This window comes from Trachymyrmex cornetzi, unplaced genomic scaffold (assembly GCF_001594075.2).
Source record: "Trachymyrmex cornetzi isolate Tcor2-1 unplaced genomic scaffold, Tcor1.1 scaffold4, whole genome shotgun sequence".
NCBI lineage: Eukaryota > Metazoa > Arthropoda > Insecta > Hymenoptera > Formicidae > Trachymyrmex > Trachymyrmex cornetzi.
Window position 1 is genome coordinate 1,899,243 of NW_017298743.1, and position 12,942 is coordinate 1,912,184.

General features: G+C 34.1%; 1 protein-coding gene across 4 annotated transcripts in view; it reads right to left on the minus strand.

Annotated features, from left to right (window-relative positions):
• Hrb27C (Heterogeneous nuclear ribonucleoprotein at 27C) overlaps positions 1-12,942 on the minus strand; it is a 62,002-nt gene that overhangs the window by 16,651 nt on the left and 32,409 nt on the right. For 2 of the 4 annotated variants that reach the window (XM_018512299.1, XM_018512296.1), the window contains one exon: positions 1,595-2,090. The exons of the other annotated variants lie outside the window; for them this stretch is intronic. In XM_018512299.1, coding sequence (XP_018367801.1) covers positions 1,957-2,090 — 134 coding nt within the window. In that variant the 3' untranslated portion in view covers positions 1,595-1,956. Of the gene's footprint in view, positions 1-1,594; positions 2,091-12,942 lie in introns of those variants that run through there. 4 annotated transcript variants of the gene reach the window in all.

The following is a 12,942-nucleotide window of genomic DNA, read 5'->3' on the forward strand; positions in this document are numbered from 1 at the left end:
GTGTGTGTGTGTGTGTTGTGTGTGTGTGAAGATGCTAAACTTTCCACAAACTCCAAATCTAATCGATAATGAATATTTTAGATTACATAATTGCCAATTTAATAAAATAATAATTATAACTTAAGTTTTTTTTTATTATTATCAATAGCATATGCAATCATAAAGACGGCCTTGATTGAATTAATCTAAGAAATCAATATTACTAGAAAATGAATTACTGAAAAATGAATAACTGTACAAATATCTAAAAAGTATGATCCACGATATGTAAATAAAATGAATAAAACACTATGAGAAAAAAATTGCGCTATGCAAATTTATATTTAATTATTGTACAAATTAAGCGCTACAGATTTCCAATCACAATTTTATAATAGATTTCATTTTTTAAAAATTATATGTTCAAACAGAAAAAGAAAAAATATTAAGAGAAAACAAGTAAAGAAAATTAATACTGTTTTCTTTTAGATCGCTTGGATTTATAAATATTTAGTTAATTCTCTTCTGCAATAATATATCAGATATATAAAAATAGTAACATGAACAAAATAAAATAAGAACAAAGAGAAGAAACAAAAAATATTTGGAGCAAGCAAAAGTGAAATCTGGACAGGAAACAGTCTGAAGGTACTATGTGTAGAATCAGAGAATATATGTCTCGCTTCTGAAACGATCTGAGGCGCAGAATGGATGGGTAAATGGATAGATAGATAAATAAATAAATTGATGGATGGATGGAAGGGTGGGTGGATGGATGGGTGATTGGACAAATGGAGTTTTGCGGAAGGTAATTTGAAAACTCGAGAGCACAAACGGACTGAATTAATATCACCGACCTATATAGATCTCGAAAGAGGTTTCACACATCTTCTTTTCGTATCCGAGAGATCCGAGCGTGCATCATAGCGGTGGCTTTTAGGACCTCCGGACGAGTTTCGGATCGCGACGAGTTCGTGACTAATTTGCAAAAAGGGACGCCTAAAAAACGGGTCAGCTCGTTCGCATCAACTTTACATCTGTTCACGGCAAGGCGCAGGAATAAAACCGGAACGTCCACGCGATTTATCGATTTCTCTTTAACGCTTTCCAATTCAATTTTATTCGTATGAAAAACGTTTTCGCGTTTGGAAAAATATCTCGATCAAATATCGAGTCGAAAAAAGCGTTTCTTTCTAAAACTAATTCAGCGATATAAATAATTAACAGTATGTTTAATTAATAATTTATAATCGTGATATTCGACCCTGTCGTTTAATTAGAAGCTAAAGAATTTAAATAATATGTAAAAAACAATAAAAGTGAAATTTTTTCGAAGATCATAATAGACATCGACTATCATTATTAATATTAGTGTTTGCAATTGAAAAGCGTTAAATACATGTTATCTTTTAATAGCTTATAACTTTTAACGTTTCATTACTTAAGACAATTATAGAAACATCATCACGATTAAAGATAACACATATATATATCTATAAAAAAACGGAACACACCTTAAGACTTACTACAAAGATACTACAGTCTAAAGGTTAAGCGATAAAATTTAATGTTAGCTTAATAATGAAAATCGTACAGCTAACATATGTGACGGTGGCTTAGTTAATCTTACTGTATAAACCGAGCGCACTTACTTCTGACTAATTTAATTAATTAATCCTTACACGGTAATCTTACTGCGCGCCATCTCAATTGCTGGAAATGAGCTTAAAGTCACCGCTATAAAATTAACAAATTGTAATATATAATCAAAACTATGGAGATATAACCGGCACGTAATACGCGCAAAGAGAAATTCTGGCCGGAAGTTGTGTGAGTCCATTCTTGCACTCATCCTCTCGCACTCTCTCGTTTTTTTTTTTGCCACTCTTTCGCACCCTTTCTTTCTTGCCCTTTCCCGTCTCGAGCACTTATGAAAACTTGTTTCTCTCAGCCGTTCGGACGACGTCGGACGGTCTTTTAACGCCTATAGGGATGGTAATTCGTGTGTTGGGTCAAGGAGAACCGTTGAGGACCAGGAGCTGCGTCTCCGTTGGGAATGAAGGTCGGACTTCCAGTTTCGACGGTTTTGAATTTGGGAATCGGGAGGACATCTGCGGGGAAAAAAAAGGTAAGGAAGATCGTTAGAGCTCGTTTCATCTCTGGGAATACACGTTTCTCCCTCGAGTGCCACTCCTTTGGAGGAAACTCGAGCGAGTTTCGTGCAAGGTTCGGGTCGAGGATAGTACAAGACAGAAAAGGGATTAGAGAGGAGAGAAAGTGGTGGATAAAGGTTCACGAGCGTTTTCTCTTCGAAGATGGCCTTACTTCAAGTAGTTGAGCACGATCTCATGAAGTTCCTAATTTAACCCTTTAACCGAGTTTTTGTTTTTATATTAATACTATAATTATGTATTCTATGTTGATTGCAGCCTAATGATCTAAGTCTTATCTAAAATTATTGTTTACGTATATGATAATATGATACGAATTCAAGAGCATCGTACATTATAATACACACAAATTATCTCTATATCAAATGGCTTATAAATTAGAAATCGTATTATCTAAAAATTTGTCCTGAGTTTATTTAATTGAAAATTATATATGTACCATTTTGATAACGATGCACTTTTGGACGAACTTTTCATCATCTAAGTATATATATATATATATATCTACATACGTGTTAAGTTACATCTATATACTAATTTATGAAACTATATTACTAGATTTAACGTATAAAAATTATACGCATATTAAAATTACAGACGCCAGTAAAATATTTTAACTGCCTGCCCGGTTAATGGGTTAATGGATTAAGTGTACTTAGAGATTAAGCTTCGATTTATGAACATGTCAACACTAATGATTCAAACAATGCAAATTTCTATTACGAAATCATGAAACAAAAAAAAGGACTTTAAAAACTTTTAAAATAAATTTATACTTTATTTCAATCATCTTTAAGTAAATATACGAAAGTGCTGACATGTCGAATACCAGGCCAACTCGAAACTGAGACTTTTCCGTTGCAACGCAAAAGAATTCGTTATAGAAAAGCAGAAGTTATTTCCAGTGCAACAGCTCTCAATATAGTAATTATTATACAGGATGACACGCCTCAGATTCGAGAGAACATGGCGGGATATGTATGTTGGGACGCGCATAAAACACTGCACTAATTAAAAAGCTTGTCTCCACCGTTTCCGATACGTTCTGAATATATGCGGCAATAAAAATTCAAAGAATCCATTCAATCAATATTTTCTAACAGTGGACCACCTCTGTAATTCTGTTTTCTCATTAACGACAGCAACACCGTGCATACGAAAATTGTCGCGATATTGACTCAATAATTTCCGCATGAAAAATACGCATCAATTTTTACATCAAAAATTCTTATTCCACGTATAAAATATAAATATATCCGTGATATATTGCCTTTCCAATGAAATATTCTTCTATCGTGTGATGTTGATGTAGCTGCATTTCAATTGGACGCATATGATCGCGTATGCACGGTGGAAATCGCAATGCGTAATTGCAAAACAGAAGCGGCAAAAAGAAAGAAGGAGTCATATGGAACGTATGGTGTCGATGGCACTGATCTGAGGGATCGAAGGGAATCGATCGACGGACAGGTGCGCACCATCGCAATCATAATTCTAAAAAAACACAAGTAATCTCTTTTCTCGCGCACTCGCATGCTCGCTATCATTCGCACCATGTACATTGTATACAAATTATATATATTAAATTATATATAATTGTTTTTAAAAAAATTTTTTTTGCTTTTAATGATATTTGAAATCACTAATCACTGGCACTCACATACAGTATCCCGCGATAATAGCTCTAAATATGCTAGTACGATCGTCACTAGAAATAAAAATCTATGCTGTGCAGTGTTTTAAGTCTCTCAACCACATGAAGTTAGTTACACATAACTACGTAAGGTACGATCTAATTTAAGTGAAGGGATCGAGATTAGTTTGATTGATAAGAAATTTTTTTTCATCAATATCATTTTCTATTTAATCATAATTTCTCATAATCTATACCAGTGTATTTTTATGAATGATTTTCTCTATATTATATCATCATAATAATCAGCATATCAACTTATCATCATTATATCATTATATATATATTGTGTTGTATATAGATTTATGTATATATAATATTATATATGTCTCATTATGATCGTTATTAATATTATTAATATATCTTAAGTATCAATTAATCAATTAATCCACTAGAAACACCGTTAAGTATATTTTATATATATTATATATATATATATGTGTGTGTGTTTGTGTGTTTAATGAATAATAATAATAGCAGTAAGAATAATCATAGTAATAATAATAGTATAAGTAGTAGTTGTAATAGTAATAATAATGGTAGTAGTAATAATAGTAATAATAGTAGTAATAGTACAGTAACTATCATAATAGTACTGTTATTTTATGTGTCGTCGAGAATGGGGGGAGGGAGTAAGATCGTATGGTGTATGACGTACTCGTATGAGCTAGATAACATGACGAAAGCAACGGTGTACGCGTGTGCGTGCGTGCATGTGTGTGTGTGTGTGTGTGTGTGTGTGTGTGTGTGTGTTCGTTTATCGACAAAAATTAAATGATAAAACAATTACTCGTAAATTGTTATATACATCTCACTTGTTTGTCCACACATATAGCTATATATGGTAATTGTATCAAATACAAGAAACGCATTTCGCAAAGAAAATATATCATTCTTGCACTCGATGGAATCAATTATACATGTGGATAAGTAAAATTTATTAAACAACTCATGAGCAACTTATTTGTTCCTTAACATTTGTCGACAAGCATGTATATGTGTAAAAAACAAAAAGGAACAACGAGAAGAAATCAGCGGAACGAGTCGACGTCGATCTCTTCTATTTGGACTATCCTATTTTTATCGTTACACGTTAGATTGATTAATATCCTTCCTTCGAAGGCACGTCAAAGATTCTTCCGAAAAAAACGAACATACACGTTTTTCTGGCACACATCTTTTTCTCGGACTATATGTATGCCTAGCTTTGATTCACCCTCTTTCGCCTACCGCCCGTCTATCTATCGACTTTCAATCCTTCGGAATTTCCTCATCGATCCTTTTACCTCTGAACCTGATCTATGTCAGTTATCTGTAGGATTCACTTCCAAAGTGCCTATTTCAACTGATTTCGCTGTCAAACTGCTAAATCCCTTTTCATCGCTTCAAACTTCTGCTTACGTCTCAGAATATATCAGTATCAATTATTCAATTAATAAATTTGCTCCCGATATTTCTATTATACGTTTATATTTAGTTTCATATTATACGTAACGTCACCGTATCGATGTAACGATGTAACGTCAGACGTTTTCTATAAATTTCAAATAAACCAATTCACACTAACCATTATAGAACTATCATCGCCAATATTTAACGTCAGATTCTTAAAGAAGATGTTTAATGGAACGTGACGATTTTTATTTCGTATAGCATGGAATAAAAGAAGCATTTTAATGTCAAAAGCAACATATCACAAATCAGCAGGATCGCCTTTATTTGAAGATCATATACTTTTCGAATACTCTCTTAACACACAGATACAATTTTTTAAATTTATTTCAGAAAATTTTGTTTAATGTAAGATGGCACTTATTTGCAGCATCTCATGGAAAATACACTGAAATGCTGTTGGAAGCACATTGAAACGCAATAACGACGAGTATTGGCTTGCATTATTTAAGAATCAAATTTTAATATTCTATTATATGACTGGGTTAAAAAATATTATATTCAAGAGATTTCGTGTTCTGTAACAACACGAAGAACGTGAATTAATTTAAAAAATCCTTTTGAATGAAATGGTTGATGAAAAAATAGTGATTTCTATACATTTTTACTAAAAAATCGTAATTACGTATAAAAATATATTCCAATGGAATTTATAACAGAAAAATTATATAAAAAATAGAGTATCAAGATAAAAGAGTAAAAAAGTTTTGGTGTTACACGCTATATTGATTCAATGGTAATATTTATAAGTTGTATTAAAGTTCGTACTAATTAGTTCCATCGAGCAAATAAAATCGTCAAGAACGATTTGCATCAAATGTTTCATTGAGAAATGATCGTTGAAGCATTAAATGGCTCCATGAAAAACAGTTTAGCGGTATACAGTTCGACGTTACGTATAGTTTGAATCCTAATTTATAATGCAGCTTAATTAAACTTCGGCACGTGCATTCGTTAATCTCGAAGGAACGCCTCGACCAGCTTCGGTCCCATCACACCCACGCCACGCAGACTACATCAATTGCAGAGCCCTGCTATTCGCGTGAAACAGACGCAGAAATTCGCGTCACATCAATTCAATCTGATACGTGTACCGAAAACGCCGTTCGTGCCTCCCTTTCATTTGTCGTTCGCCCACGCCAATCTCCCATGTTCTCTCTCCCCCACCCATCGTGTCAGAGATAACATCGCTAAAAATAGATAACGATCGTTAATTATTTTTTAACTACTTTCGCAATTTTCACTCGTCGATTCATCTCTGCTTGATTCTCCATTCTTTCGCTCTCGCCATGTCCTTTTTTTATATATGCATATAGGATACTAACACGTCCCGACGAGTTCTATTTGACGATCGTTTCTTGTCGCATTTTGATAATTAACATTACGCACGTGCCCTACGAACCTACAGAACGCTTCATCGACATAAGGATACGCCGTGAAAAGAAAAACGGAGACATAGAGACGATCGCAAGAGAAATGCGATGACTGAGAGTCTCCTTCCATTTGATTTGTGATCACGATTTTCCTCCCTTTTTTTTTTTATTTTTCCTCCCTTTTTTTCTCTTTTTGCACGGATTCGGAGGGCAATTCCTTCCGACAAACGGCAGGTTCGAGGGGCTTCGATTTGGAAATATTGCGCCGGCACTCTTCATCACATCTTCGTTTTAATAAACACTAACGGTTTTTTAGCTATGATTTTTTTTCTTTTAATGCAAGTACTCCCTACATGCTATACGTAGTGCAGCTTAATAAACTTTACTCTGTTTCGCGTGATTTTTACTTAGTAAGATTTGGCAAACCTTAAACCTGATTCTCGGTACGCGATGGTCACTCGCCAACTTGTACCCCGTACGATCTATGCTCCAGTATTACTAAAATGTGTTTATGAATATTTCTCTAAATATGTGTATGTATGTATGTATGTCTGCCATTTAGTTGTTAACGTCGGATATTTACGTCTACACGCTCACTCGTCGTCTTCTAATCGTTCACAACCACGCAACCATTTCGCTCGTTTTTCTCCTTTCGCACGATCTTCTCACACCACTTTCCTCGTTGAGAAATTGAATCTATTCGTCTTTCTTCCCAAAGTCCCTCTCTTCCCATTTTCCGTAGTCTTACGTCTTTGTTATTTATTCTCACCATTTCTTTAAATCGCAAATAATATTGGACTAAACTTGCACAAGCTTAACTTCTCAATTTCATTTTTTTTACTAAAAAAAAGTTTACTCTTTTTTTTAGCAATAGGCCAATTCATCTTTCTTTCTTTTCTCGCCAGAAGGAAAGAAGAGGAAGAAAAATGAACTGGTGCAAAAGTTCAGTCAAAAAGAACAGATCTAATACTAAAATGACATTATCAACAAATAATTTCCAATAATCGATCTACTAAATAATTTTTTGATACATCTTTGTGTATTTTTCAGATCTATTAAAAAAACACGAATATATTCGATTCCTCATTTAATCCGTCGTTTATTATCAGTGGCTCGATCACCGCTCCTATCAATTCATTATCATGCAATTTCGTCAATCATTCGATATTCATTCATTTCATGCGCACGTCCATTCATTTCAGTCATGTCTCGTTCTGCCTGTGATTTATCATATCCCATTTTACTCTCTCCCGTCTTGCTTTCTAACAAAAGAATTAAATTACAACGACTTATATAATCAACGACTTAGATACGCTTTCCTTTTTCTTTTTACTTAAGAATTACGGAATAATTATGATTCTCATAAGAACACAATAGTTGGCATTTGTGGTTTCATTAAAAATATTTCACTTTTCCTATTTTAACACTTGTCTACAACGGCCTTATTTCGAGAGTTACGAGTTTAATTAATTAATTAGACAATAATCGATACCTTAATTATTGATCCTATGCACCGTAGTCACTCGTGTCCCCGCCCGTCGAAAGAAGCGGGACGACTGGGATCTCTATATATATAATATGTGTTTATGATAATTAAAACGAGTCAAGTAAGTTTCATTAATTACTTTTTTCCTTTCTGCGTTAAGGTACTCTGAGATAATTGTTAATTTATAATACATTTGTACACAACTTATCTCTTAATCAATAATTATATCGATTTACCACTACAATGTCTTGCCCAAGTTTTTCACATTCATTCGTCTTTCACCCCGTCCACCTTTTGCCGTCGCACCCTGCGGAAAGGGGCACACAACGGTCGTACCGTCGCGATTTTAAGACACGTTTAAAAAGAGTCCGCCGCCATTATGTCATCAAAGTACGAAGTAAACCTTCGCACTGATGACCATAGTAAAAGAGAACGAAAATAAGCCGTCGACTTTGTTTTGCGCGTTGTTAGAGCAATTTATTTTTAGAGCTTGCTTCAATAATTGCGAATCTTAATCTTTGTTTATTTAGACATTACGAGATGAAAGTTTAGATTATTTCATCATCATTCGTGATGTAATATCGAGAATCGCGCGCTCGAGTAGAACAAAATCGAGTTGATAAAAAGAATTGCTGATTTCGGGCAAACGGAAATTTCCTTCGCACTTATCTATCACCGTAAACTATCTCGAGTTAAGAAAGGGAGATCTGTCTGTAGCACTTTTGGTATGTACTTTCTATCCTCATATTATTTAATGCGATTTCGGCCTTATCCAGCTAAACCTTACGAATTTTTCGTAACAGCTATCATCCTTAGGCGGAGGTAACGAGTTTAGTAAATAACTTTTTTTTGTCCATTTATCGAGTAAACTAGACCGTAAGACGTTAGAGATAGCTCATTAACTATTAGTAACAATAAACGCGAACAGTCATTTCACCTTACAGCCAGCCTTTCTAATTAATTCTACTCCGAGGGTGTAATTTAATTAATTCCCAGTCTTTCCAGGTCGTCTTATATACGTCTATTTATCTACTTAACCGAGTCCAGGTTTTTGCTGCGCCCGTTTTCATCTCACATGCATCCCAGCAATCATGCAGCATTCGGCCGCTCAGAATTCTTACAAGACCACGACATCAATCAAGCTCTCACGCCATCATATCGATCTTAATTAACATTAAACATTCTCGCTTTGCTAATCTAAGCTACGCTCTTTCTCACACGCATCTCATTACTTCGTAGCCTTGAGAAGCTGTCGATATAGTACTTTATCAAGAAAATAGTAAAGCCATGGCTGGTGACAATTAATTAACCACAAATAGAAATTAATAACAACAGTTTTTACCACCATCTCTCTCTCTCTCTCTCTCTCTCTCGCACTTTCTTTCTCACGTTTTTCCCTCCGATCTTTCATTTTAAATGGTACTATAACGCGTTAATAGTTAATAGTTAATTAGTGATAATTGTAGTAGTACTTTGACACTTCTTTTATTTTTTAATAAGGTTTTGTTTTTCCGCTTTTATCCTAAGCCTAAGTGTCACGACAACAATATTTCCAAATCGGGCTGAAGCACGCGAGTACGCCTTCACGCGACTCACATGAAGAAACAGCAGATGCGCGATTGTTATTTTCCATTTTTTTTTTATTCAGCTCGATAAAATACGTTGACTATTTATACTTTTAATTGTGCTTCGCGACAACTTTTCTCCCAGCTGCCCCTATCCAAAGGGGCCACGACATGAAAGGGCCATCGCTCTCATATCTCCACGGAGGGCAGTGGTCGTTGGACGTATTTTATTCGGCGAAATTATATGTTAAACAAAAATAATTGTAGCGAATGTTGACAAAACGCGAAAATTAAAAGCGATAGTTTCGACTTCACGAGCGATCGATTCAGTCTCTCGTTTGACGAAATCGAAATTTTGAAACAAGCGAAACGTGAACTCAATCTCGATTCAATAACTGTCGCGCCGTAGTCGATAATTGAATCCCAGGATTGGAAGTACGTTTTGATATCAACCCCAACTATTCTCTTGATTGATAAATTTTTCAAGCGGTTCCTCTAGCAAATATAATTTGGGTTTTGAATACAGAATAAAAACGAAAAAAAAGTTATTCGAATATATACTTATGTCGCAATAATTCAAAATTACTCTGTTTTACGATTTATTTTTATAATTCTACTCGCCAGAAGTCTGTAATAAATCAAACTATGAATAAAAACAAATTAACGTATGGTATCCGAAAATGCGTTCCAACCACCAACAACCAATCCTAGATTTGTCTATCATATTAACACAGTTGCCTCCTACGTTTACGCATATAAGTATAATGTGGGGTGGATGAACATCAAACATTAAATATTACTTGTTAAAAACAAACAGTTATCTAGTTAGTATACGCGCATACAGACTCATAAATACTACTTATATTCGGTGTAATTCAGCTGCATATTCGCCGTTGTTTGTTTAGTAAACGACATAAATGACGGCGAGCATCCCGATATATAAGGTAAAACGTGATACTTCTAATCGACAAAGTTTTCCAAGTGCTTGCTTGTATATAAATCTTCACGTGTATGCGATACTTTAAAAAGCGTCTACGATATGTGTGTGTGTGTGTGTGTGTGTGTGTGTGTGTGTGTGTGTGTGTGTGTGTGTGTGTGTGTGTGTGTGTGTGTGTGTAGTGTTCGATTTCTTGTGTGTCACATTTGCGTCGCGTCTGAATCACAAATATTAGAGAACTCTCATTAAATGCAAAAGGTTCGACATATTAGCGAGTTAGGTAAATGGTCGGCAACTGTATAAATTTTTAGCAGCCAAAATTAACAAATAATTGAAACATTTAAAAAGGTAAATTCATTTATTTATAAATATGTCGAGCAGATATTACATAATATCGTTATTAATCATTCTCATACATTTATTGATAAAATCAATGCAAGTAAGGCCAATATAAATCTTTACAGACGTAAGCATTTTTGTACTCAGATTTTCAAATGTTTGAATATTCGAAATATCAAAGAAATTAAAACATTCCAAAATTTTAATAAAACAAAATTATTTATGTCTAGGAACATTAATTTGTACTTTTATACCGAGAAAAAATTCTAATTAAAAATAAACGAACCAAATTCTGAACATATTAATCTGAATTCTCGTTATCTCAATTAAAATCACATAACAGATTTAACTAGAAAATTTTGATTTGTCTATTTTTCAATTAAATTCCAGTTAATGCAACTAGACTTTTTCCAGTGTAGCCTTACTTACATTTACGTTACTTACACGAGAGCACAAATTTGCAATATTTTCTTCCAAAACCTCATTATCGTTCAAAACTTGATTATGTTTTTGTCATCTATGTTCATAAATTCATTGTGTTGTCATATAAATTTGACTGTCTACATTTTTGATAGCTCGTCAATGCGAATCAGTTTAAACTGGGTCATCCAATATTTATCTATGCAATTATATAAAACAAAGAAAATTTTAATAACAAAAATAAATGTTATAATAAAAATAAACAAATATGTAATATTTTCTTTACAAAACGCCGCAATTAGTGCTGTTAAAAATTTATAAGTTGCCAACCATCGTATGATAATAGAAGACACATTCCTGTTGATACGCATGATCAATGATCACAATTGGTCATTTAATTAGCCTTTAGTAGTAATTCCTTAATTAAGTTCCCATAATGATCTAGTTACTGATCGAACGTACCATCTAACATTAATCATGACGTTTCTATGCGAAAGATAAACTATTAATTCATAGGTTCACGTTATTTCCCTTATTAAGCTGCAAAATGCATTATTATCTCATCGCGTACTTTTGACGTACTGTACATCGTAGAATGAAATTTACAAGTATCGTATCTCTATCGAGTAAGTTTGTATAGTAACCAAAATCTAATTAAATATAAATCCAACAATTACAAAACCCTCGCCGCGCAGTCAGTTCTTTCGTCAGTTAGTTAAGTTACGAATTACAACTAGTTTATGCTTTACATCGATCTATTGGCAATGTTATTTAAGCAAACATGTGCCAGGCATTTAATTACTTATTCATCCAAACGGAATCGAATATTGTGTTATACGTGATACTCCCACTCGGCCCCGTGATATCTCTAAGAATTATCGTTAATTAACTATTACTTAAACAAGAAAGTATTTCTTTTCGGGTCCCAAGTGACTTAGAGATTGGCTTACTTAAGGAGAACGGATTAATTGCGTGTCGCTAAGACTTTCCGACTGATTTTTTTTAAAAGGAGTTTTACTTTCGAGTTTCGCTTAGAATACACCCTGAAAAATCGATTGGGATATTATATCCGATCTCCTCGCGAAATCGGTTTACGTGACGCGACCGCAAATGTGACGTGCCAAGTAATGCCGCGAGATGCTAAAACAAAGTGTCTTTGCGACAGAATGTTAATCCCGATTGTCCTTTCAAATTTTTCATTTGTCGCCGTTCATTCTGCTATCCCGAACCACAGTAGTCTCAGTTGCAAGAAATATCTTGAACGCGGATCTGCAGAAACGGACTTAAAAATTTGTGTAATGAAATGACTGCATCTACGACGAACTGAACTATCTATAGCAATCGTTTGCCAAATATTGATGAAGGCAACTGATCTAACTCCACTATATCAAATTACTGTATATATAGAAAAGGCGACAGATCCAACTTCCTTAAAAGAAATCGATAAATTCTTCGTACAAATATTCCTCTGCGTATGTACTTTATCCTACGCATGTTTACCAAAGTAGCTCCTTACTCGAAATACAT